Source organism: Pleuronectes platessa, chromosome 7, assembly GCF_947347685.1.
Source record: "Pleuronectes platessa chromosome 7, fPlePla1.1, whole genome shotgun sequence".
In the NCBI taxonomy this organism is placed as follows: domain Eukaryota; kingdom Metazoa; phylum Chordata; class Actinopteri; order Pleuronectiformes; family Pleuronectidae; genus Pleuronectes; species Pleuronectes platessa.
In genome coordinates, this window is record NC_070632.1 from 20,300,817 (window position 1) to 20,328,087 (window position 27,271).

The 27,271-nt window shown below is 41.5% G+C and overlaps 1 protein-coding gene across 3 annotated transcripts in view; it reads right to left on the reverse strand.

Moving 5' to 3' along the window:
* Window positions 1-27,271, reverse strand: part of srpk2 (SRSF protein kinase 2) — a 75,673-nt gene that overhangs the window by 7,823 nt on the left and 40,579 nt on the right. For 2 of the 3 annotated variants that reach the window (XM_053427262.1, XM_053427261.1), the window contains 9 exons: window positions 13,097-13,248; window positions 10,593-10,701; window positions 8,486-8,573; window positions 8,044-8,131; window positions 7,848-7,954; window positions 6,758-6,923; window positions 5,129-5,169; window positions 3,584-3,899; window positions 596-1,531 (listed from right to left, as the gene is read on the reverse strand). In XM_053427262.1, coding sequence (XP_053283237.1) covers window positions 596-1,531; window positions 3,584-3,899; window positions 5,129-5,169; window positions 6,758-6,923; window positions 7,848-7,954; window positions 8,044-8,131; window positions 8,486-8,573; window positions 10,593-10,701; window positions 13,097-13,248 — 2,003 coding nt within the window. The remainder of the gene's footprint in view (window positions 1-595; window positions 1,532-3,583; window positions 3,900-5,128; window positions 5,170-6,757; window positions 6,924-7,847; window positions 7,955-8,043; window positions 8,132-8,485; window positions 8,574-10,592; window positions 10,702-13,096; window positions 13,249-27,271) is intronic. The other variant, XM_053427263.1, reaches the window with a different exon arrangement.

A 27,271-nucleotide genomic window follows, 5' to 3' on the forward strand; every position in this document is an offset into this window, starting at 1 on the left:
CATGTAGATTAAAAGATCCTTTTCAATGGAGACCTTGGAATAGAAGGCAGCATAAACGAGGCAGTGTTAATCATTTACTGATTATTAATACTCAAAAAAACATGACAATGTAATGTCTGACTAATGTGATTAGCATGAAATGTGATTTAATAATTTTTTGTAATTTTCAATATGTAATATTCTTAAAATGTTCTTAAATGAAAATATATAGATTTTTTAGCTTAACACTTGGAAATTAATGTTTATATTGAAACAACAATATTTCAAAAACATATTTGTTTTAAATAAAGATTATGACAAAATATTTGATAATAAGGCACAAAGTTTTTCCTAAATATTGTAAATCTGTTATATCAGCGAATATACTAATTTGTGTGTAAAGTAGTTTTATTCTACATTTAATCAATGTAGCAAATCTCTTAACCAAGTTATAAAGTAAAACACAGTAAAGAGAAATACATACAAAAAAAAACACACCAATCATAAAGACAGGATGATATTACTCTTTAAAATAAAAATATGATGAAATGAGAGCTGTAAAACCCAGCAACATATAAAACAATTAAACAGTAGTCAGTACATAACCATGTCTCACCTTTGGGTGTGTCCCCCGTGCTCGAGGACGACACAGTGCGACTGCGGTCAGCCGGGCTGTTGGGAGACCGTCCTGCTCCGATCTCTGCTGTCCCAACCATAACAGGGTTTCCTGGCTCAGGATCCAGGGGCAAGTCGGGAAAGATGGGCCTCGCGCCCCGATGTGGCTCTCGGGATCCGTTGGTTAGCCCCGGTCCGCACAGGTCGCCGTTGTACATCTCATAACCAGAGCTGAGAGAGATTTCCCTGTCCGTGTAGCTCAGCTCAGACTCCACCAGGGGGCAGAGGAGATGATCGGGGGTTGGCGAGGGTGGTGGAGGGGGGCCAGGGTTTGGTTTCAGTACCTCAGACCCTAACAAAACGTGACCGTTGGTTTTGGCTGAGTTGGTTTTGTTGTTGTGGGGTTTGATAGGGGGGGAGTTGTCCGTAAGGAGGTCAGCTGTCGTGTCGTCATCATCATCATCTTCCTCGTCGTCGTCATCATCCTCTTCTTCCTCTTGCTCCTCCTCATTCTCTCCATCCTGCTCCTTCGATTCCTCCTTTTCCAACACGGCCTCCTCCTCTGTTTTGCTGTCACTCTTTGGCTCCTCTCTCTCATTCTCCCCTTTTTCAGTCTCTTTCTCCACCTCCGCCTTCTCCTGGCCTTCCTCCTCCTCTACCCTCTCTTCCGCCTGTGCGTCCTCTTCTTCATTCTCATCCTCTGTCCCTTTCAATCCCTCCTCCTCCTCATCATCTTCCTCCTCATCTTGTTCCTGCTCCTCTTCCTCTACCTCTGCTGGTGCTGCATCTCCACTACCTTCCTCTGGAGTGGGGGGAGGAATGGGGGCCTCTTTTTCAGCGACAGGCGTGGGCTCCTCATCCTCTTCTTCCGCCTCCTCATCAGGGTCGTCTTCGGTGATGGTGGGTACCTCGACCTGCTCCTGAGGAGGTGCTGCACCTAACATGGAGGGAGGAAAGGAAGAAGCATTAGAGAGAGGAAGTGAGTGGGAAGGAGATGTAAGTGAATTCAAAGACGGCGTAGGCGAAAAGAGCAGCCTGAAAGGAGAATAAAGGAGGCAAAGGAGAGAAAGTGAGAACGAAAGAGACAGGGGGTGGAGAGACAGAGGGTGGTGGTTGGAGATGGAGAAACAACGTCTTCTTTTTTATGTGAATCACTCTCTCCTCCCATCCACAGTGGGTCTAGTGTGGGCTGAGTAGTTGGAGCCAATCCACCTGCTATTCATTCACAGACAGAATCCTGCGGACACGTCCTCACACTCACTCGTGCTGCAGATCAATGAACGCCACAGCTTGGATTTAGAAAAAGAGTAGAAAGTAGAAGCTAACCTAAATACGTTGCTTACACCTCCTTCACATTGGACTTCACTTAAATTGAAAATTGCGACCAAGATCATCCATTAAACTGAATCTATAACAAGGTATTGTTCATCACAAACCAATAAGATGGTTCAATGAACTAAAAACAATAGTTCAGTGTAAATGTACAACACACTCAGATTCTACAAGGGGAGGGCTGAGGATGACATTTTCCAACTTAGATTCCAAAAGATTTGATTTTAAAGCCTCGAAATGGCCGCTAACATCCTGGAGATCCCTGTCATGGTGGTGGTTGGCAACTTATCATCAAAGTCGTGCAGAAGATCTTGACACGACCAGGGGACATTTACCATCTTGTCCAATGTTTTAAAAAACACTTAAAATGACACAAAATGGTTCGAGTTCAGACGAAATGTGATTCCAGCTCTACTGAACAAATGAGAGACGGGTGATTCAGAGGGCTGAATAAAGCCGCGAGGAGGCGATATAATAAATTCATTGCAAATGGCACTTTTAGTTTTCTTTGCGCTCAGCTTATACAACAGCCTCTAAGTAAAACAGATAGGACAGGAAATGTCAGGCTGTGGCTTTTAAAGTGTCTAAATGAAATGTCAGTTTGTACTAAACTGTATTCTTGGCCGGGTGAACTACCCTCTGAGCTGAGATTGAGACTAAAGCACAGAACAACATGATGATAAAACATGTGCATGGACACTTCACACGGCCGAAAAAATGGATCCATCCCAGCAGGGGTGGGTCCCTGCACAGCCACAGCCAAATACAGCCGAATTCACATGATTTTGTTTAAAACATTTTATGGGAAATGTAAATAGTGACAGAGTTAATGTGTGTAAAATAAAGCTCAGGACATTTGGGGGAGCAAATCATATTTTGAGGTCTACATATAGGGTGTAGAGGTTAACACCGTCGTCTTCGAACAACAAGATTCTGGGATCACACCAGGGCTTCTCATGTAAAGTTTGCATGTTCTCACGAGTGTGTTTGCTCCACTTGGTCCAGCTCCCTCCCACAGGTCAGACACATGCAGCTGAGGTTATTTGGAGACTGTAAATTGCTTCTAGTCGTGAATGTGAGTGTGAATGGTAGCTTGTCTCTGTATGTCAGCCCTGTGATACGCTGGCGAAACTGTCCAGATGTAAAGCGCCTCTTTCCCAATGTGGGCCGTGATTTGCTCCAGCCATCACCAACCCTCGAGGAATAAGGGGTGTAAATAACATTAATGGTCTAAAATTGGGTTTATACTTTTTTTTTGTCTTATTATAACACGGATACTTTTTTCCAGCCTGATAATCCAAACTGGACGGGTCGTCAGCACAGGGTCAACATGCAGAGACAAACAACCATTCACACTCACACAGAGTCAATTTAGAGTCTCCAAAAAACAGAACCCCAGTCTGCATGTGTTGGAACTGTGGGAGGAAGCCGACCCAGAGAAAACCAGATTACACATTACAGATTGACCCCGACCAAGCTGGGATTCGAGCTGGGAACCTTTTGCTGTGAGGCTGACCACGCACCAATGTGCTGCCTTCCTCTAAAGATCCCTTAAAATCATCAGGATTCCCATGGTGGAGTTGATCACTGTATTTATTATTAGTATAACTGCAACTCCAGAAGAAATAAAGCAAGAAAACCTCATCACACGACTCACATGTATGATTCGTCAACCTGGTGGGCCTCTCCCTCTCTCCTCCCTCCTCCTCCTCGTCTTCCCCATCCTCCTCATCGTCGTCGTCCTCGTCGCTCTCTCCCGGGGCCATGCTGGGGCCGAGCGCCGCTGTCTGCAGAGATGAAGGCCGGTTGTGCTCAGGTGCCTCTTTATCATCCCCCTCTTTGACGCTCTCTTCCTTTTTCTCTGCCTCTCTCTCCAGGGCTTCGATCTCCAGCATCCGCCTCTCCAGCAGCTCCGCCTGCCGCTTCTGTTTCTTCTTCAGCTTCTTCTTCTTGTTCTTGGAAATCTTCCCCGCCTCAGAAGAGAAAAAAAGTAGAGGAGAAGAAGAGGGAGAGTCACAGGAGGCAAAACACGGCCTGAACATGAGAAATGCAAGGAATAAAACAGTATGATATGTATTTGAATGGTGCGTGATGTTTATATGAAATTTCCCCTAACACTTTCGATGTGCATTATTTTATCATATCATAATATTTGTGCATTTTTTAAGAGAGCCGGTGATTGCTTTCCGATGAAAATCATGCTGCCGAGAATTGATTGTGATTTTTCAATTTTTCCAAGCGAAAGAAAGGGATCACGGTTTCCTTGACGCTTCAGAGAACTGTATTTAAAACTGTTCTCAATTCCTGCCAAGGTCAGACATGTTTTAGTTATTTTACACGACACGTTTACATATTTGATTTTGCTCTCCTTCTTTTTTGAAGGAGTTATTTGGATAAAGTTGATGCCAAAGTCTTCCATACACCAATCAGGAATTGGAAAACATTGGAATCACGTTCAGCTGAGAGTTACGCTGCTAGGCAACTGTCAATCAAATACGACCACATGTACACGGTCCTGTTGACAGGGATTCACTGAGATTTGGAGCGATTAACTCTTAATAAACTTAAAAATGTTTATTTTATTAGATTATAGTGTCACAAAGAACACCCACTGGTTCATATTAGAAAGAGGCCCTAAGGTGACACGGGCAAAACAATTATAATTCAAGTTTCTTGTGCAAACCTGAAACATACTTTATTATTTTTTCTGCCCATGTCACCCTAGGGGCTCTATATAAGCCATTGTCACAACGACGAAAACAGATTTCTACAAATAGGACACCTTGGAGATACTGGACAAAAAAACCGAATGTTATATAACAGTTAAATTAGCTTTTTAAGTCCATTTAAATATACACAAAGTTGTAATTATAATGCACGTAGAATATAACTCATATTCTGAAAATAACTATTTATTAAAGGTTCAGGATGAAGTGAGCATCTGTCCTTACAGATGGTGGGAAGTTTCATATGGATACTGAGAAAAACAGGGGAGAAAAGACTAATACCATTCTATGATTGTATTTTTAATATCGTGGTGCACCCAGTATTCTCCCTGTTTCTCCTGCACTTTGACTAACTGAATAGTGTGAAATGCCCTGAAGACACATACTGTATCTTTCTTTGAACTTTAATGTTTCGTTGTTTTTTGTGTGTGTTTATGTTTGAGTGTGTTTGTGGATTTCTCTGATTTCATACTCACATCTGTTATACTCGCCGGTTTGAGCTGAGGGGCTGTGCTAACTGACAGACAGAAAGAGAAACAGCAACAATCAGTGGCTTCAGGCTTTCACTAACATCAGTCCGTCACTCAACCAAGTTCAAATACATCCAATAATATCATCTTCTGGAAGATCTATCATTCGGTTGTGTAGTCACGCTACCTTTTAAATGAGACATGTGCTTTTTTCAGTTTTTTTATTTCCTCTCATGTTATATGGGTGTTTCTGTAAATATAAAAGTTCTGCAAAGTTAAACCGTTCTCCGGTCCGTTTATAAGAGAGCTCCTGAAAACACTGCTCCTCAATCACCCAGTCATTAGTCCAGACCAACGCTTCTGCACCATTGTGATGTCATCATTCTAATGCCCAACATTTGCATAAAGCACGCCTGGCTAATCTCCTAACTCTATTCTGACTAATCCCCTAACAGAGCCAGGTAAAGCGAGCGAGGAGACCGACATTTCCTACACGCGCTTGGAGCGGTTAACCAATCACGACAGGGTGGGCTAACTGACCAATCAGAGCAGTCTGAGCTTCATCAAGAAGGGAACCTTAGAGAGACAGGTGCTCAAATCAAGCGTTTCAGACAGAGGCTGAAGCAATGGACAATATGAGGACAGTGATGACCATTTCAAGTAATAACTCAAATTTAAATAATGAACCTGAATATGAGCATAGTTTGTCTTCTTTGAAAACATGATACGTACAGAATCTGTAGGTGAAGTGAGAAAATATATCAAGAACAAGATCTTTTACACACTTCAGTGTTCAAATATATAGAACACTGAAAAAATTTCACGGAACCAATTAACCTCAAATGAGGAACGTTCTACTTTTCAAAAGATTTCTTCCATTTCAAACCTATTTCCACAACAATGATCAATATTTCAAATTGAACGTTATGTTAAAATACATCATGTTGTAGTTTACTCCTGGTTTCCAGCTCAGCAGATCAGCAAGTACAACAATATTTCAAGCAGCATTTTCTGCTCATCAGAAATATAAACTCATTATATCCCAAACGATAAACAACAACCAAACCTCATGATGATGAAAGAACATTTTATTAACTCAGTCTCTTCAGTCACTGACAGATTTGTTTCACTACTTATAGCTCCTCTGTTATGACAATGGATTGCTTTGTGCCCCAATGTAGGCAATGTAATTGGTTACCCCCAAGGCAAAAAAAATACTCCATTGGCTGACGCAAGGAATTGACAGCTCATGGTGGAGAGGGTGGGGCGGTTGGGGGTTCACCCAAGGAACAGGGTTCATGTTGAGTTCATCAAGACTGTTTTTTAAGAACCATTTCCCTTTTTCCAGCAGAGGAACATGATGACAAGAGAAGAAACAGCAGGAGTGGAGGAAAAGAACAGACAGCAAGTGGTGGAGGAGACACAAAAGGCTTCTCTGTGAATAATATTTCTTAATTTTAAATTTTGATCATTAGCAGTACAAAAAAAGTGTTAATACATATTTGAGGATGCATGTTTTATTAATTTCACTATAAATAAAGATTAACCGTAAATCTGCAAAGAGAACAATAAGCCCATGGACTGCGACTCGATTCCTTTAGAATTGATCAATCACAAGTGTTAGTGTGTCCCTACCTGCGGATCCAGACGGCGGTGGGGCTCCGGCTTTCTGCCACTCGGTTGCCTCCATGGCCATGCGCCTAACGAATGCATCATCTACGCACATCAGGATGTTCTCCGGCTTTATGTCCGTGTGGATGATTTTACACTTTGTGTGGAGGTAGTCCAAACCCTGCAGGACCTATAAACACATTCAGGTAAAAAGTCACACTCTTTTGTATTGATACATTTATGTATTTATCTCTGTGCTCAGTTCTTGTCCTCTGTCTCTCCCCATGTCCTTCCTTCTCTCCTTCTCAATGCCAAAGTAGCCGTTCTTTTAAATCTTCTCAATCTTGAAGACTGCTGTTTTTCTTTCACCGTTTTCCTCCTTGGTTTATTTGGAGGCTCTGAGACTGAAACGCTGATGGAAAAACTCTGATTTAATTTCTGCTCATCTTCCTCTTGGCTTTTGAGAAGTGAGTCACCAGCAGGGGCTGAAATGACTGAAAGTCCTAATGTTTGAAGTGCATAAAACCAGGCACTGTAGTAGAAAGCTTTGGATGTGCTCTTTGGAGCCTTTTATATTCTTTTCATGTTATATTTCTCAATCCGCTTCCTTCTCTCTGTCTTTTGACCCAGTCTTTCAAAGTCCATCTCTAAAGATATTGGACATTGTTACTGAATGTGAGACAGATTTCTTAACTTCTTACCCTCAAGAAAAACCCGGTCAGAAAGAACAGCTCTACAGAATTTGAGATTATGCTGTGTCCAAAAATCGCTCACTATTCAAGACATAGTCCACTACATAGCGATGTCACCATTTTTCAAATTGTCAGAATGTTTATTGATGTTTTTGTTTATGACATTAATCTATTCTATATAATACACCCTGATTTTTTCAAAACTTTTTTTCTGAGGACTATGTCAAACTGTAGATGTCACTGTTGTCAACCGCTTTGTTATTATATTATTTAATATGTACATGTCTGAAATATTGTGATGTCTTCCAGTACATTAGTTTTGTGTGTGTTTGTGTGTGTGTGTGTGTGTGTGTGTGTGTGTGTGTGTGTGTGTGTGTGTCTGTGTGTGTGTGTGTGTGTGTCTGTGTGTGTGGGAGACTTACCTGTTGGATAATGCTCTTGACACACACCAGTGGCAGACCTTGGTAGTTAGATTTAATAATCCACTTCAGCAGGTGGTGACCCAGTACCTCAAACACCATGCACACATCTGGGGTGGAGAGTCAAGGACTGACATTATCATCATACACACACACACACACACACACTCACACACACACGAGAGCCTGATAAGGATACGTATGCCATTGATTCCAGTGATCTTGAAGTCATCTATCAGCTGGACAACCATGTCTTTGTTGGGGTCGCCGGGGTCGCTCTCTCTCACCTGAAAGATGAGAGGACAGTGAGATGAAGCAAACACTGGAGGATAAAGGGAATTAGAAAAGAGAGAAGGAAAGAGAGACGATGAGAGGATGAGGGGAAATGTTTGATTCTGATATGAGTGTCCTCTGCCTCGACCATGCAAAAAGGACAACCTGAGAGAGAGATGCAAGGTGCAAAGAGAAATGAAGGACGGAAAGAAGGAAAAAAGAACGGGAGGAAAATAGAAGGTTGAAGGATGCAAAAACAAGAGGGGGAGGGGGAGGAAGGAAAAAGGAACAAACAAAACTGATAAGGATGAAATGATAAAAAAAAAACACAGACTCAGAAACACGTATCAAACCAATCAGATTCTCACACATCGCAGCAGTTTGATCTCGTCCAGGGCCGTCTCCGTGTAATGCTGGGCGCTCTTCACCACCTTCATCGCCACAAAGTTCTTCACTCTGTAATGACACACAGACACACAAAGATGCATTATTGTGATTTCGTAGTGACTCACAAACCCACAGGCTGATAGAGGCAGCAATGCTAACTAATGAGTGAATGGGAGAGGTATGAAAATAGCACCTGAACCAACATTGGCCGACAGCTTGGCATTCACACTGCCCACACTGAAACTGCAAATGCTAATGTGACAGCTATGTGGCATTTTATTATGAAGTTGTCATCATGTGATAGTACACCAGGAACACGCGGCTTTGGTCTTATCACAGTCCACATACACACCTATTGTAATTGATGGTATGTATTCATGACTCTATTGTAACTATTGCATGTCATGTTGCATGTTGTATGTCAGTGTGTTTTGACCTGTGTGACATTGTGTCTGGCCTCAATTCCAATGTGACAATATTAAATTAAGAGCTGATTTTACTGCAAAAATGAGTTAATAAATCAATTGACAATGATAATACTTTAATTAACATCGTGTCATCATTGAAGACATGTAAATACATGTTGCTCATTCCTCTTGTACATTAAATATATTTTTGTTTGAATTTGATTGGATAAAAATAAAAAATATCATCTTGGACAAGTTATAAACTTGAATTATTCAGTAATGAGCATATTTGTCACCTTGGAGGTTGTGTTTTTACCCCTCTCTGTTTGTTTGTTGATTGGTTTGTAAGCAAGATGACAAATAACTACTGGAGAGATTACCATGAAACTTGGTGATAGGAGTTTGTATGGGTCAAATAGAGAACCCATAAAATGTTGGTGAGGATCCAGGAATTGTGATTAACTTGTTTTACAATGCATTGCAGGGGTTTTTCCTTGTTTTACCAGGAAATAGTTAATGTATCTTGATCAATCAATCAAATTGTATTTGTATAGCCCATATGTATACCCCACAATTTGTCTCATAGGGCTTAACAAGGTGTGACATATTAGTGGAATATAGTGAGTTTAAATGGGATTTCATAAGGAGCCTTGGCTGAGGTATGCGTGCTATAGAGTAATATTCTAGTTTTATTATTTCTGAAAAATATTTAGACCAAAAACAAGTAATAATCAGTAATGAATATTATTAGTATTTACAATTTGCCTTTTATATATTTTTTGTAATGTATATATTGTGTATATAATATGTAGTCTACAGTGCAAAACAACGACAACAATGTATAAAAAGCCAAACTACTTTAAATGGCAATCTACCAAAACAGTTGAACAAAATGAAAGACAGAAGGAAGAGAGAAATAAATTCAAATGAAAACTGTTGTGAAAGGAAGGAAATAAACGAAAGAAAGTAGAAGTAGAACAAAGGCAGAAGGAGTAATGGAGGAGTGAGAGAAAACGACATCTGCCTCAATATTGACAGAGTGAATAAATCCAATGTGTCTGTGTTTGTCAAGCAATGGGATTAACTGTCCAGTGTGAGTCAGGTAACACAACTTCAACTCACGAGATTATGACCACCATCAGTGTAATTAACACCAGTGACATGAGTAAATTAGTTTCTGTTTGCATGTGTGTGTGTGTGTGTGTGTGTGTATGTGCGTGTGTGTGCTTGTGTGTGTGTGTGTGTGTGTGTGTCACAGAAAGGTGACACTGGGTTGATGACACTGTCATCCATCCTCCCCGGTTGCCTCGTGAACACAGAAACAACATCACAGTGCAAATGGATGGCTTTGGTGCTAGTGCACAATGGTGTTGGTTGCAACTGTCATAGTGGTGACGTGCCAGATACTGTCAACAGGTGCATGTGTGGTTGCTGTGTGTGTCTCTGTGTGTGTGTGGGGGGTACGTTTGATGTGTTGTGTGTCTGCGTGAGCAAGGTCAAGTGAAGGACTCTGATGAACAGCATTTGTGAGCATGCAAGCGCTTTTTCTGGGTCATGAGTTAATGCGGTGAATGTCTCAGCATGAAGCAACATTTAAAAACTTATATTTACAGTGTGTGTGTGTGTGTGTGTGTGTGTGTGTGTGTGTGTGTGTTTGTGTGTGTCTGTGTGTGTGACTCACTGTATGTCCCAGCACAGCCATACGGTGGAGAAGTGGCCCCACCCCAGCTTCCTGATCACATGGTACCTTCCATTGAACAAATCCCCGATCTTCACCGGATGGTACCCTCCTGAGAGAGATAAAGAGAGAGAGAGAGAGAGCGGGGAAGAGAGAGAGAGAGAGAAGATGAAGGTTACGGCGACTGCGAGAGATAACCAATGACATGAAATCCATTAGTGAGCAAAAAGTGGTGGGAGAGCAGCACAGAGCGAGGGAGGTCAAACAGACAGGAGACGTGACAGGAGAGACGTGTTCCACAAGTGGGAGAAAAACGATGCAGGAGGAAAATACAGCACAAACATTCCCAGAGGCATGAATCTGCAACATTTTGAGAAGCAACGATACAGAGAGAAATAAATTTGTATCTTTGACACTCAATTTTTTTAATTTGAGACAATAACGCAATTCAAGTTAAAACCATTAGGAACATTAGAGCTTGTGCCCGGGAAGCATTTTGTTTTTACTGAAGGATGTTTCCATCATTTCATCTACTCTCATTGATATGAATGGGTTGGACATCTCTCAGCACGATGCAGTGTTATTCAGCAGCACAACAGAATCAATCATAAAAAAATGTGTCCAACTATTGTGTCCAGCATACGAGATCTAGATCTAAATCAGATTGCTGGATTAAATCAATAAAAGATATACCCAATTTAGTTAATGTCATTTTAACTGTTTATTATTTTGAAACAGGACTGCACATAAGGCCTAGCAGAATTAATGTGAATGAACTTGGATCGACGATATTCCTGCCAACATAAACAACTATTACTGGCAATACCTCCATCCTAACAGTTGTTATTCTGGCTCCCTTCATCTCTGTCAGACATTTTCTCATGTATAAATACTTTACACTCTTCTCCATTTATATCAGACACTGTGTCGTCAATGTTGTTAATATTGTTATTTTATTGACGTGACTCTGCTACACGTGACATCTATTGCACTTCTGTCCATCCTGGGAGAGGGGTCCCTCACGTGCAGCTCTCTCTCATGGGTTTCTCCAGTTTTCCCTTTTGGGATTTGTGAATATGGGCCATCAAATAAGATACATTTTCTTTCTTTCTGTGTGGATTTTACATCTACATTTACATGATTTTTATCCAGATACCTTTTCCTGTAACAGTCTAATGTCTTGAAGATTGGAATTGGGTTAATGGGAGACTCTAAATTGTCCATAGAGTGGGAATGGTTGTGTGTCTGTGTACGTTGGTCCTGTGATATGCTGATGACCCATCCAGGGTGTACCCCGCCTCTCGCCCAGTGTCAGCTGGGATTGGCAGCAGCTACCCCCACCACTTTCATAGGGTTGACACACGGTACAGTAGTTGGATTGGATCTCTGGATATAGTTCACTGTGTACTGTGATACTCCTGCTTCTAATGTTTTTATCCGTCTTTATATATAAGCAGTATTGGACGCCTTGTTCTACTCACTGAAGCTAACAGGGTCTGATGTTGTTAGCGTCAGTATATTCTCACTTCAAAATGGACAAAATGTTTTCTCACTTAACAAAGTAGAGCTTGGTCTTTGTTCTTGCCACAGTGACACGACCAGCTGGCAGAGAGAGAAGTCGTGCCTGACAGGGCAACATTGTTGGAAGTGTATTTTGTTGAGCACAAACTTGATAATTTGTGGTGTTTCAAGAAAACCAGCACAGTCACACACGCCGGGTGGGCAGGTGAGGAATCAAACACAGAAAACTACTACAGAAAGCTACTCAATGCACCTCCGTGCAGTAACAAAGTGCATTTTATGTTTTAAAAGTACAAGGCCCGAATACAAGTACATCAAATGGTCAGAAATAAATAAAAGGGTTACCAATAAAGGGTCTTAAGTAGATAATATGAAAAACACTTCTGTTTTTGACAGGAATGTGGAAATGAGAAAAATACCCAACAGAGATTCAATCTTTTCTCTTTTCTATCATCTTCCTCATGTGAGATGTGTAACATAATCTCAAGAATTGACCTAATCAATGAGATATATGCCGTCTCAAAGTATTATAACATGTGATTGAATTACATCATGCCATATATAGACTAATTGAAATAATTTTAAACAGGCTGCACTATTTCTTTCATTAGTGAATCTGTAGTGAAAATGATCCTCTCAGCAGTCGGTGCAATCTTCTCTGGCATCGTGACCCTCTGCAGGAAACAAGTCTGCCGTTCCTCTCTGACAACAAGCAAAACAACCTTGAGATGTCGGTGTCACAACTAATGAGCGTCTCAGACCGGCACCCAGAGTGACACCGGTGTAAAATCCTGTCAGGATGGAGGGAGAAAGAAAGAAAGAGGAAAAAATCCAGACAGGGACAGCGGTGGAGAGGGGGAGACAATGTGAGACAGGGACGCCTTTGTTGAGCTCTGCAGCAGCAGACGTAGAGAGTGGAAGTAATGGGCTGGGACAGACTGACTTCCGAGTGTGCGTGGTCTGCTCAGTTCATGTGTTGCTCTGACCTTTGCAGTAGTCGGCGGGATCCTCCTGCTCCTCATCATCGGAGCCCAGGATCTCCTCCTCCGGCTCCGGGGGCCCCGTCGGCTCAGGGGGAGGTGGAGGGGGTGGCGGGGGAGGAGGGGCGCTCACTGGGGCTTTCTGCTGGGTCTCAGGCCTGTAAATAAAACAGTGGGATGAAAGACAGTTAACATCTCAAGTCACTTATTTTTGAAATATGTGACTTGAGATATAACTTGAAATATAAGCTTGAGCAATTTACGCTCACATATTTGAATATTTGCAGCCATGACTCACATCGAGGGCAAAAATGAACTGCGCTTTAAGAGCAGATGACTAATATGAAAATAATAACTCTTTATATATTTCTATATATAAAGATGTCAGCTCTTCCAGTGTGTGCTGCTGACTGGCATCATTGACAGTTATTCATCCTGCACTGAGCTCATGAAGGCTTTTACATTCGCTGCTCTGGAAAGACAGGTTGTTTTTCTGCAGAGAAAAACAAAGCTCAGGAGGGGACGTGCCACATATCTGTGTTTGAAATAAATATAATGATAAACTAATGCGATCAATAGCCAGTTACTGAACAAATTAAGAACATGCATAATGGAGAAATTCATATCGAAGCGACTGTTAGTCCAAATGAAAGAGGGACAACCTCACAACTTCTCTGCACTGTTTTAAATGAAGAAGCGGCAGAGGCACAACAACACCTGATTCATTCAAGAGTTTTCTGTGAGAGGAAGAACAAGTCCAAAGAAGACGCTTAAATAAATCCTATAGCTATTCATCTTAAGTGAAAGAAATATGGACTATGCCAGTGCGTTCTGCTCTGTCCCCATTCAGGTTCTGTTCCTGTCTGTGAGTGCTGCTGGATGGGTCTTCTATCAAGACCATTAAGACACTGCATTCTATTAGAACTGGTACCACCACAGTGACTCAGCCAATTTTGCCATACACCCTGTCCACCAGCCAACCTCTCCGCTTTCTGGTTGTTTGGGAAGGTTGTTGTTACCTTCCTGCCCCCAAAAAATAACCATTGTTGTTTTTTAATCTGTGCCCAGCATCCCCATCAAACATCTCTGCTGTAACCTGCCCCGCTCAGCCTGCCTCCGCTGGCGTGCTTCACTCTGGATTCTCTGTTTGCCTATAAACAACTTGTTTTCTTGTGCTGTCTTGTTAGAACCAGTACCTTCTTCAGCATTCGCTTTGTCAGTTCATTTTGAATTATTGTCTTAAACCTAATTTTAAGTCTACACGTGACTCTGCTCCCGTGTCCTGTGTTTCATTAGCATTAGAAATCCTGACATTAAGTCAGTCTGGAATGTAGACTGTATATAAAGATGGACGACAAGTCTCCACTTCAACCCTCTATCAAGAAGTAGAGCATAAATCTCCCAGATTGCAAACTTGAGCATTTGGAGAATCTGTGCAGAATTGATCTGAGGATTGACCCATTGTAGTGGGGTCCCCCTCAATACATGCGCTTAAGCAATCGTGAGTCAGTCTCAGCTGTCAATCATGACATTTTAATAGCATCAATTAACTACTTAAGTGTCATAACAACTGATTGAAACCATCTTGGTCCTTGTGCCATCCACTAACATGAAGAGGGTGGGATATATATAACCTGCAGCCAGCCACCAGGTGGCGATCAAGATGCTTTGGCTTCACTTATGGGAAGCAGTCATGTTGAACCATCTGTGTATACAGTGTATGTCCTGGAACAACGTTTATTTGTACATTAAGCCCCTTCAAAAATGATCACATTGACATTCAATAATTAATGTCTGAATAGTGCAGCAATACAGTCCAAAACAAACTGTAACTTCTGTAGAGTCAAACTCAGACAGTATGAATATTCCTGCATTCCCTTTCATTTCTCTTAAAGTAAGCACAATAAAAGAGTCTTCTTCATGATTAGGTTTATAATAAAAAATGTAAACTGTGATATGTACCACTAATTATCTCAATATCAGTTATCGCCCAAACACTTAAAGGACTTATTCAGATTTGTCATATTGATTCTTATTGTTACATTGTATTGAGACAACTTTATGAAGGATTCAAACACAGTAACTATCGTGAGTCAATGAGAGACATTGGTCGTCAAAGCGTCAAACACAGTTGGACAGATATGGTTTGACGGTCAGGTTGAACTAATCCACTCCCACTCGTCCCCTCAGTCATGAATCAGCAGATAAAATGGAAACGGTCCAACAACAGACACAACGAAAAACAACTTCTTTCATTCCTGAGAAAAATGTAGCACACCGTAAAAACTCTGGCGACCTTGAAAGGGGTATTCAGAGCAGGTATTTCTAAAATGTACGACATGATTAATGACATAGACGTAATAATAAATAGAATATCTGGAATGACAAATAGATGCATAGATAAGGCTTCATCAGCTTTTCAGGGTTCATCTCCCCGTTCCACTTCCTTGCCCTTGTCTGAAATGGAACTGAGCCCATGGGAGGGTGAACAGGCTGCAGAGCACAGGCTGCCTCTTCTCTTCAGGCCTGGCCGAATTTTCTGCATTTAGCTGGCGTTCTTATCCAGAGCGACTTACAATGAGTGATCAGGCGGGGCACTGCCATGGCACACATGGATATTTATGGAGATTTTTGTGAACTTGTGCGTAACATCAGACCTCTATGGCTACGCCATCCTAGGGCATCGTAAAACGACGTAATGGCTTTTAGTTATATTGTGTTAATTTTACCTCATACTCAACACACTGTGAATCACAACTAGACACAAACCTACATAGACAAAGAGGAACACATGCACAATGCTTGGAAACAGACCGGCAACGTGCACAATGTGTTAGCACACACACAGCCAACACAAATAAAGACAGGACCTCACTGAAGTTAACGTCCTGTCAGTGATTTTTTGCATTTCTAACATTTTCTTTTCATATTTAGATGTTGTTGCTGATATCTCCACAGTGTCCATCAGTTTTAAACATGTTCTGTAACTAAATCATATTTTCTTGTGGGCAACCAGTAGCATTTTCTCCTCAATTTTCCCCGCATTCTCCGAGGAGGTTAGTTTTATCCTGTGTGTTTGTTTGTTAGAAGGATTATGCAAACACTACTGAACCAATTTCTACTGAACTTGGTGGAGGGATGGGGACACGGTCTGGGAACACCCCATTGATTATCGGTGCAAGAACTACACATTAGGATAAATGTGCAGTGCTGTAGAAATTCCTTCACATTTATTTATTGTTTTTAGAAAGTAAAAAGTACTTTGACAAAGGTATATAATCAAAGTCACAGTCAGCAAAGTAACTTCATCTCGTGCCAATAATAGATGCAGACAGCGTTCTGAGATGTGAATAAAACGCATGCATTCACACTCAAACAGGTTGACGTTTTCATCAATCAGACATTTCAACATCGATCCAGTCTTCATCTAAAGAGAAGTGGCTCTTTCAGCAGCATGTCCGTGAGACTGAATGAGACCAGCTGAGCCCGGGAGAGCTCGTCAAACACTTCTTATTCAGCGTCACTTCACGCTGGTAACATGATCAAATGCTAAATTAAGACAGAAAAAATATATAAACACGTCGACACACAAAGCCAGCGCTTGTGAGCTGTTATTTAATTGCGGTCACAGGCGCAGACACATGATGGAGGCTCTCGGTGTGTTGCCATAGCAACTGCAGGGCAAGGAGGAGGAAGAGGAAGAGGAAGAGGGAGGAGGGTGTCCAGGACAAAAAGTGTTAACCTGGTGGCAAGGCCAACAGGCACAAACAGACACACAACGGCACGGCTCCTCCCTTCCTGCAGATAAAGACAGAAGATGACTTGGCATTGAGATTTCCTTGCCGTTTTACAATTGTGCGCACACACACACACAAACACACACACACAACAGACACACACAGGCAGTAGAGGGTGTCCTTGCAGTAGGATGCAGCTTCTTTACCAAAGCAGTCACGTAGGGTGTGATACATCACGTCTATAGGCTCAGAGCTTTTATACTGCTCATCTTGCCATTGGCAGTACAGACACTTAACCCCCATAACTTCCTGGACCCGTGCCGAGCAGCCAAAACATTAAGATAGAAAAGACATCGCCTGAGTAGGAGAGTAGCAGAGCAGAGGCGGTGACAGAACAGAGAGGAAATGGAGCGGACGGACAGACAGAAAACAGAGAGCGAGCGGTAGAGATGTAGAGGAGGAAGAGGAAGAGAAAGAGAAAGAAAGAGAAAGGAAGTCAGATATAGAGAGAAACAAGAGAAATTTAACCACCAGCCAAAGAGAGGGAAAAAACTGAGAAAGGCAGACAGACAGGGAGAGGTTAAAATTATGCAGGTGATAGTGGAGAGACAGACTGAAAGACAGAGAGAAAGAGATACCCAAACAGAGACAGAGAAAAAAAGAAAGACAGAGAGCTGTAGACTAACAAAAAACAGACTCAGACAGGGCCCAGAGAAGAGGAGCAGAAAATAAATAACAGAACCAAGGAGGAAAATACAGAAAGCAAGCATGAATCCATCCACACTGATCCATACTGTACATCACACCATCCTAAATAAATGACACCATCAGACAGGTGGAGGTGGAGAGCGCATCAGTGGTGAGCAGGTCAAACACCGGCTCTAACAAACTAAGGGGCTATGTGTTTGTTTTTCTCCTATTTTGTATGTATAAAATTTTTATTTGATGCAAATCACCTCATGGATCCATAGAGTGACTCGCTCAAATGCAGTATCAATACATTTAGTATTCATTTTTTTAATCAATTCTTTGGTTAAACAGAAAATGCATTGTATCTTTACCCGTAACATCCGATTTGTACAAACTACATTTATAAAACCACCACGATCTGCATTATAAACCAATATGTCTTATAACGTTCCCACTGCGGACCAATGGGTTTCACTCTATCCAATCAGGAATGATTGAGTCCCCCCCTCTGGTCAAACCGGCACTAATCAATTTCCTCCATTAATTGGCACTAATTCACACTCTAGGAGCAACAATTTCCTGTTCAAGAAGGTGTAGTTACACCACAGCACATCTCCTGCAGCAACTACATTCTTTTAGTTTACCGACAATTACAGAAAAACTTTTAGCAACAACTTAAAGAATGTGTGTGTGAGTACCTTGCCTCAGATTCGAGTGGGAAAAGTAAATATGAACCACCAGGACTGTCCCACGTGTAAAGTATTTCATGTTTATATCAAACAAGTGAGTGCTTGTGTCGCCGTCCCCTCTCCTGCAATATTGCATGTTTACATGGCTGTATTAACTGCACATTTTAATTGAAGTTACTTTGTACATGTACACCCTGTATTGGTAAAGTGGTATTTTGAAGCTGGAGCTGCTGTAACAGCACATGTGTGTAGAGACTGTAGAGAGCAGGATGAGACAAGAGTCTTTCACTGCATTTTAATGGGGAGGTAAATAACTGCAGTATGTACCTCACACACACACACACACACACACACACACACACACACACACACACAGACACACACAGACACACACACACTAACACACACTAACACACACACTTATATACATGCCCAGACGGCTTCTTACATCCTAATCCAAGTAAAAGAGTGCATGCAGGCCATAATGAACACAAACGCACACATACACAGGTTTTTTGCCTAACACCCAACAATGGCATCTATAGCACAAGTGTTAGATTTTCAAGAGCCGGACATGTCTTCCATGGCCCGGGTGCCTTATCTACAAATTTGCATCAAAATCGCTGAAGAAGACATTTCTCCTCCCACACACAACTGCATGTGTGATCAGTTTACATGTTTGTGTAGGGCTAACCCTACTTGAAAGGTTTGTCTTGTTGCTATAATAAGCCAACGGCAATGTCCAAGCTCCAGCATTCATGCTGGAAAACCAGTTCTGTCACTAAGCTCATCATCCTGACTGCAGTGGAAATGTTGTGCTGTGCTGGAGGATGTGGAGAAAACTGTGGCAGAGAACAAATGTGAAATGATTTCATTTGATGGATTCCACAGGGAGGAGAAACTGAGATGCAAACCGAAGACCAAATCAGAACAAATCGTAAAGCAGTTGGATTTTTTCCTCCCTGTAAATTCCTCCTCGCACCACGCTGTGCACTCGTGTCTGGACAGCTCTGTTTCTGTAAAGTGCTGACATGACAGGGCAGCAGTGAGAATGTCAACATGTGTGCAGTTAAAACAAGGTTCCATTTTGATATAAATACAACAGTGTGTGTCAGCGAACACAATAGTCCAGAGGTCAGCATGATGAGTAGCTATAAAAGTTCTAAGTGCTTATCTCTGGTTGATCAGGGCCCTGGACGGCATCATCCTCCAGTGCCCATTGATAAACACTTATAGCCTAATGGTCATTGTCAATAGGTATCGAAACGAGAGCAGAAGAGGAAGTCAGGCGTCGAGGTTACAGGGAAACAAAGTCCAAGCAGGGAGGATGTTGGAGGTGATGAACATTACCTTAACGTGAATCTTGTTTCTTTTAACCACGACTGGTGTATCACCATGTGTAACCGTGTGAGAACCTTTGCAACTAGTATACATTTTAACGCCCACCGTGATCTTTCCCTAAACCTAAGTATGCCCCTATCTCTGGACACCAGAGACAAACGTCTTTTTAGGTCGTTGAAGTTGTTTTGATTTATTTCATCGCTACACTGCAAAAAAATGTAAAAAGTCAAAATTGCTCGTCAATGACTTTTAAATGAATTACATAATAAAAATGTAATAGCTTTGTAAATTTGAACTTACTTAATTAAGTTGCCTATGTAGAGTTGTCTATAATACTTTGCGTAAAGGTGATTATTTTAGGTGACTGATCGGTTTGTATTCAGTTGGTCCACATTGGGAAAGTTTGGGACAACCTTTCTCAGGACACTTCCTTTTGATTTCTGTGAAGCAGAAACTTTCTTTTCTTTTTATATAACTTCTTTTGATGATTTAAGCCCTCATACCGGTTCCAGTTTTTTTGCAGCCTGTATGGTGAGTCCTCGTCCATCAACATCAAATCAGTAACTGAACAACTTCGAAGAAGATCAACAATATTCCTGTTGGTTCGTGGTGGATCTGGGTCTCGCTGTACCAACCTCATTTAATGACACACATTGCATAAGTTTGTTTTTCAAAAGAAAATCAATGAAAAGAAACAAGTTCACTAAAAAGTTGGTATCTTTTGTGTGTGTCAGTTTAATGTGACTATGATACAGCTTTTGTCATAGGTGTGCATTGAGCAGACACTAAATGTTACTTCATCACTGTGCTCAAGTATAGTTTCTACTTTCCATTGTTAGCATCTTTATATCCTGTACTACTACAAACCTTACACTTAAATTCTCATCTTACTTTGTATCTTAAATTATAATGTATAATAATAAAAGGGCCCCAGCCTTTACAAACCACAACTTTAAAAGTTTGCTCATAATTTGCAGAATAATACATTATTAATAACAACCAAATAATATATAGCTATGAAGCTGACAAACAGGGCTTTTACTTTAGTACCTTAGGTATTGCATGTAATGTAAAGGGAATTGTAAAAGTATTTTCATTTGAATAACCATTAAATAACTACAAGTATTTCTTCCATCCAGAATAAATCAACATAGATAGAGAGAAATAACAGTTGTAATAGTAGTTATCTTTATTCTCCCGTGCCTTTCGATTGGTTGGATCTAATAGTTCCGTCCACATTCCGTCACAGACTTGAGATCAGTGATGACACCCTGCTGCTGCTAACGACAGTGGACATCACATTGCTAACATGTTTACAAGACGCTGCATTAAACCGCTCGCGAGTTCGAACCTGATGAGTTATCCTTAAATATGTCTTGTTATCACCAAGGTAACAGGTATTCCTTAGCAACAAGAGCACCGTCCTCTGCTGTCAATGCTAAGGCGTGGGATTCAGACCGCCGGCGTCCTTCAGCTCGGCTTATCCGTCCCAGCGGTCTCTACCTCGGATTGATTCATCGTTAATCTTTCATTCTCTCCGTCTCTCTGCCTTGGCTTGTGTCGGCAGGACAGCTGACTCACTCTCTCCTCTCCTCCAGAGTATCTGTCTGTGTGCAGAGCTGAGATCTCACCGCTATTTACAGGATGCGGCCTGACGTCACAGCACAGGCTGCACTGCCCCCATGTAACCTGTAGTTGCACATTACAGCTGTGTGGGGTCCTGTTCGATACCACTAGCTCCCGATTCAATGGATTATCACAAGGTGCAATGCAACATTCCTGAACTCTGTGAATGTGCAAGTGTCTGCTGCCATAATCCTGAGCTTCTATTTTAGCTTCAGAGGGATTTTCATTGGCAAATACGGAGAATCATCAAGACAGAGCAACATGGCAAGAGGCACCAACAAGGAACACTGTGGTTTATTTCCTTTTTAATGTTCAAGTCACCATTTTTTCAATTCCTTTTGGAAATACAATGTTTGGTCAATTCTACAGGCTTCTGTGAATTTGGCCGTGAAAAACACAAACGGACCTTTACATAGAAGATACCCATTCTGAACTCTCAATCTTTTTTTGTTCGCTTTGTACAGTAGCAGAATTAATTCACACAGTGTGTTGGGAAAACCCCCTCTAAACACAACATTTTGATGAATTCAAATCAATTTCATAGATTTTTTCTCTTAGGCATCAAAAATTTATTTTGGTTATGAAAACATTGTGCTCATGATGTAACGGCTATGATTTATAATATGAGGAAACAATGGTATTTATGGGGTTCAACAAAGCAATGAGCAGTCACACAATCTTTTAGGTTGTGAGCACGCTGACAATTTTGCCTCTAAATAAAAACAACCTCCATGTGACTGTGGCAGAAGGATTGCAGGGGTGTCCCTGCCCTACTTCAGGCGCCGCAGCAAGTACCTGCAATTTTTGTTGCTAAATGTCAAACCAAATGGATGACTGTGCCTTTCTTAATTGCAGCATTCGAAACATTCACAACAATGAGAGGCTTACAAATGCAGCCTCTTGATATAAAGGGCTCTATTCTTGCAGTTCTTCACGACTGGGGTGCAGCACACCATTAACCAGGGCTGCATATTGATGAGATGACTGCCACCGAGTGAGAAAAGCCAGAAGCAATGGAGGGAGGGAGTTCTGTCCTTTGACTTCTCCGGTGGTTTTGTTGGCATCCACCGCAGTGAGAACCTCACAACGAGGCAGGTTCACCACCTAATAAGCAGCCTCTCCTGTGGTGAAGCTGTTGTGACACAAAGTTGAACTGGAATATTGTGCACTGTGTTGTGGATCTTTCGCCACCTCCGAGTGACCTCTGACTACTCCTCTATCACCAGATGTGTCAATGAGAACAATGCAAATATCTCTTATACAAAGATTACCTGAATAAATTGGATTAACATGAAACTCCAGCTTCACTAAGGTTACAGCCATACTGCCACGTTTTCAAGTGACCACACTACTTTTGAATTAGAGCTGCTTAAAGGCGGTGGACTAGTGGCAGAAACTTGGACTATGGGCAGAAAGGTCTCTGGTTCGACTCCACGGAGAAACAACAAAAAGATGAACCTGGATTGATCTGTCCAAAAATCCAAGAGGATTCTCCCTACCCTGTCTAGTGCCCCTGAGCAAGGCACCTTACTCCACCAACATCTGCTCCCTGTGCGCCGTACATGGCTGCTCACTGCTCTGTGTGTCCTGCACTAGATGGGTTAAAAGCAGAGGTTCAATTTCCCTACCATTGCATGAGTGTGTCTGTGCATGTGTTTGGGACAAATAAATGTATCTTAATCTTAATCTTAAACAGAGAAGTTTGAAAACGCTGCCGACAATGTTTTAATTTGAAAACTCTGGGGCTGTGTTTTGGTCTGGACACGCTGAAACTGAGATGTTTGGAAACTATGACACCTATCACATGACCCCCTTCAAGGAAACAACCAGCATCTGCCTCAGCCACCAGTGTAGAATGCAACAAGGAAAATCAATTACAATCATTGCTGACCCTGTTGTCTCTGCTGAAAGCTGCTGTGAGGTTAATTTCTGCATTTTGTAATGTAACGCTCGTGTGGACTGAGATTGTTCTAGTTTGAAAAGTCGTTTTCAAATAATAACATAGAACTCTGGATGTGGCCTAAGAAGCAAAAGGTCAATTCACTGAAGGATTCTACTGGTTAACATCAAGAGGTAGTGGAGCAGAGATTGTTCCATGCAGTATACATTAATTAAAAAGTATTAGCATCATCAGATTATCTTATAATTAATATATAATGCTGCCCCTTAGCAACAACACAAATCTTAGCTGCACAAATCTTTTCCAATGCATGTGATATTTTTCTTCTTATTTTCCACTTCTTCATGTTGTGATATTCATGGCCTGTTTTTCATTGACCACTTGTTCCCTGAGCAACTGTAACAACTGAATTTCCCTCACACGGATCAATTGAGTGGCATCATAACCAGGAAACTCCCGCTAGCTCTGAGAAAAAGCTCAATGTAAAATAATGCAACCAAAAGAATATTTGCATTTCACAGCACTGAATGATGCCTTTGCTCCCCCTTCACTGTACTGTGTCACTCCGGATAAAAACATTGGCTGCATGGCTGAAGCGTGAGTTCATTTCCACAGTTAGAATGGGGCTGCAGTGTTTTTGTGCAGCTCTCCATGTTGGATCTAAATACCGCAGATTCCAATAATAACCAATAAACAGTCAGGCTTTGCTTTGTGCCACAGGGCTCATGCCGATCCATAGAGGCTGAATTGACTGCTGCTGAAACTCCCCACAGGCAGTCAATGGATGCAAGACCACACGCTACACTGCACTGGCTGAGCTCCGCAGTTAGACGTATGATGCATGATGTCTACACAGGAACAAATGCTAACACAGCCAAAGATAAGAGCCAATGGAAGCTAATGAGCAAAATCTATACACAAAGTCCCCTATGGCACGCACAAATGTTAGTGCACGGAAATAAACTTGCAGCAGGCGGACACACACATCGGCACCGTGTCAAAACCAGTTGACTTGGAATCAAATTAGTATTGGAAATACACAGCTCTGCATGGTTGGTGGGGTGGAACATGTGTACAGACAAACACACACATGCACAGAAACCCTTGAGTTAGGGGAATTAAGTGACATGCCTGCAGATCCAATAGGACAAGCACATTTGTCCCCTAAACATAAACACACAAATACACGTGCATAACAGGATGTTTGTGTTCACATTTCTGATTTTGTTTGTGCGTCCACGTGTGCTCCATGTGCCCTGTTCTACAAAAAGCCATTAGTCCCACTATAGAAACGTCCCCGTATCCACAGCGCCAGTGGGTGTATCGGCTGTATCTTTTAATGTGCAGTGCCCTTTACCCTCTTCCTTATATAGGGCACTCATTCATCGGGTTCTGCATTTATACATTACAGTGACGTCAGCCGGCCACAAAGCCCCCCATTGTGAGATGACATCCGCCCATTGCTTGTTAAAGCGAGCGAGAGTGTCACAAAATCCATGTGGATGGACGTAAAATCCCAAGAGAAACCTTTTGAAGCCACACATGCAGAAAATGGCTTAGCAGAGTAAAATGCTGTGATGCTTCTGTCGAGCCCTTTCCATATATGACGTGATATAAGCAAGTTTATAATCTATGGTGCTCGACCTCTTCAAGACGTTCTCACAATGTTCTGATGTGTTGAAAAAAGAGTCATCACATTTTTTGTATCCATTGTAAACAAGGAGTAAAATACTAGTCAATTTATGTACAAGTTCATCATAAGAAAACTGGCACCAATTGTAGTCATTTTTCTTATTAAAAATACCAAACATCCAATGTTATGATTGGACTCTTTTCCATTATCCTCATGTTTTCCTTTTGTTTATGCCTGCCTCAGTGTTGTCTGTCCTTGTTTTGTCTTTAATTTTGTGTGTGTGGGGGGGTTTGTGTGTGTTTGTGTGTGTGTTTCAGTGCCACTTCCCCACTCTTGATTCCTGCTAATCCACCTGCAAACATGACGGCAATTCTCCAATCAACTCACCCAGCCTGAGGAAACAATCAGCAGATTCCCCAATAATGGAAATAGCATTAAGTCGCGGCCCCAAATAGCTTCAGGGTCGCTCAGCAGCTGTAGTGGGACTTCTTGAAAATGGCAGACGATCTTTGTAATTTGCCCAGATGTGATTGAACAGCTCCTGTTCCAGGAGAGCGACTCAATGGCTGTTTGGTCAACTTTTTTTAACCACTATTGGCGCCATTTGGGTTTTTTACATTATTGATAATAAGTCGCCGAGCAAGAAACCAGATGATGCTCCAAAAAATTACAAACATCAAATGTTTTAAGGGATCTATATGAATGTTTTTATTTCATCATATGAAAAACAGCCATATGAAATGCGTATTCATATGGAATTGAATCTGATGCTCTGTTGATTAAACCCTGGAAATACCTCGTTGACGTGGAAATGTTATTAGTAAAAATGAGGAATCGTGCAACTGCTGGTTTGAAACTTAATTATTAGCAGGGCTGCTGCGGCCCGCTCACCACTCCCATGGGACTTCACTGATACCAAAGGTTCCATCTCCCTCTAGGTAACACTAAGCCTCCTGAGAAGCAACATAACGTTATGAGTTTTCAGACGCAGGCTCTAAATCATTTCTATTAACCACTGCCAATCAAAGAGGATGTCAGATCTATATAAATATAACTGGGCCTCATCATTACAATAAGATACAATATAGGCCTGTCAATCTAAATTAGAAAAAAAGAAGAAAGCTTTGCATGGTTTAAGATGGGCAGGCGTTTTCCATGGTCCCTGTCCACAACCAGATTCATGTTGTCTCAGAACAGCTGAATTAACTCCCTGCTTCATTTACTGTCTGCCAGGAAAATAATCGAGGTTATTTTATTAAGATGACTCTTCTGAGCTGTTTTAGGATCCCCACACTCCCTCTGACTAGTGACATACTGCGCGTTTGCTGCTTTCCACTCGTAAAATTAAAGTTAATCTGCTGCAGGAACTTTCGCAAAATACGACTTGCATAAAACCACGGTGCTGTGGAGAGTGTGGTTCGAAGACAGGGTGAGCACGGCCAGGGACATTATGTGAAAGAGGTTATTACTTTCACACAAAAAAAAAGAAGTATTTGTGACTCTGCAAAGAAAATCTAAATCTATTTCTAGCTGCAAAGTGTCCTTGAAATACCCCCACCCCTTACAACACACACTCACACTGAATGCCTATGCACACACCACATATACACAACTTGTGATTTGATTATAATATTAATATTATTGTCCTTGTTTGTATTATACATCTTGTGTTATAATATTTTGTTAACTCTCATAGGCACGTATGTGATATTTAAATATTATTTAAGAAAAGGCATAATGCCTATCACTGCACTATATCCCTGATTTGTCACTTTTTTACTATGTATTAATTAATTAATTTGGTACAAACAAAAACTCAGGCTTTTCTGTCTTGGACATACATTTAAGGGTTGTATTGTCAGCATTAATTCATTAATTAATCTGCTTTCCAAAATCCATTCTTGCATCAGAAACCAACGGATATTCAGCTTACTGATGGAAAACATTTAACAGATAAATTAAGACATTTATAATATTTCAGAATCAAAACTGTTATAATATTGTAACTCACTTTCTTTCATGTATCTAGTTTTTAGGATTATTATTTTTGCTTCCTGGTGGAGGCACTGGAAAAATAAATATCATAATTCATTAGTCCTCTCAAACCAGTCCCAGTTTGCCACAATGCTCTGGCTCTTTCTTCCCTCCTCCGTGAGTCTTACAGAGAGCCCATGTTTAAAACAATCATAACAAACACCATGGTGCTGAACCACATATATCTCTAATAGCTGAAATCCAGAATCAAACCCTTGCCCATTAGCCCTGTCAAGCCTATTTCTCTTTCTCTGTTCTCCCTCTACCTTTTCCGAAGCGCCCTGTGGCGAAGGCGAAGGACGCACAAAGCCAGATCCCATCTTTTCTTAGTGGACAGACACGAGCCCGGCTCCATAGGACAGGAAGCAAGGACGGCTGGAGGATCGGAGGAAACACAGTGGTTCCTGCTCTCTGCTGAAGATTCATGGACACAGCAGTGGTGGGATGAGACAAACCCAGCCTTGAATTCCAGCTGAAGTCACGTGGGCCTGTCACACCCACCTGCTAAGGATCCACGTCAAAGCCCGTTTG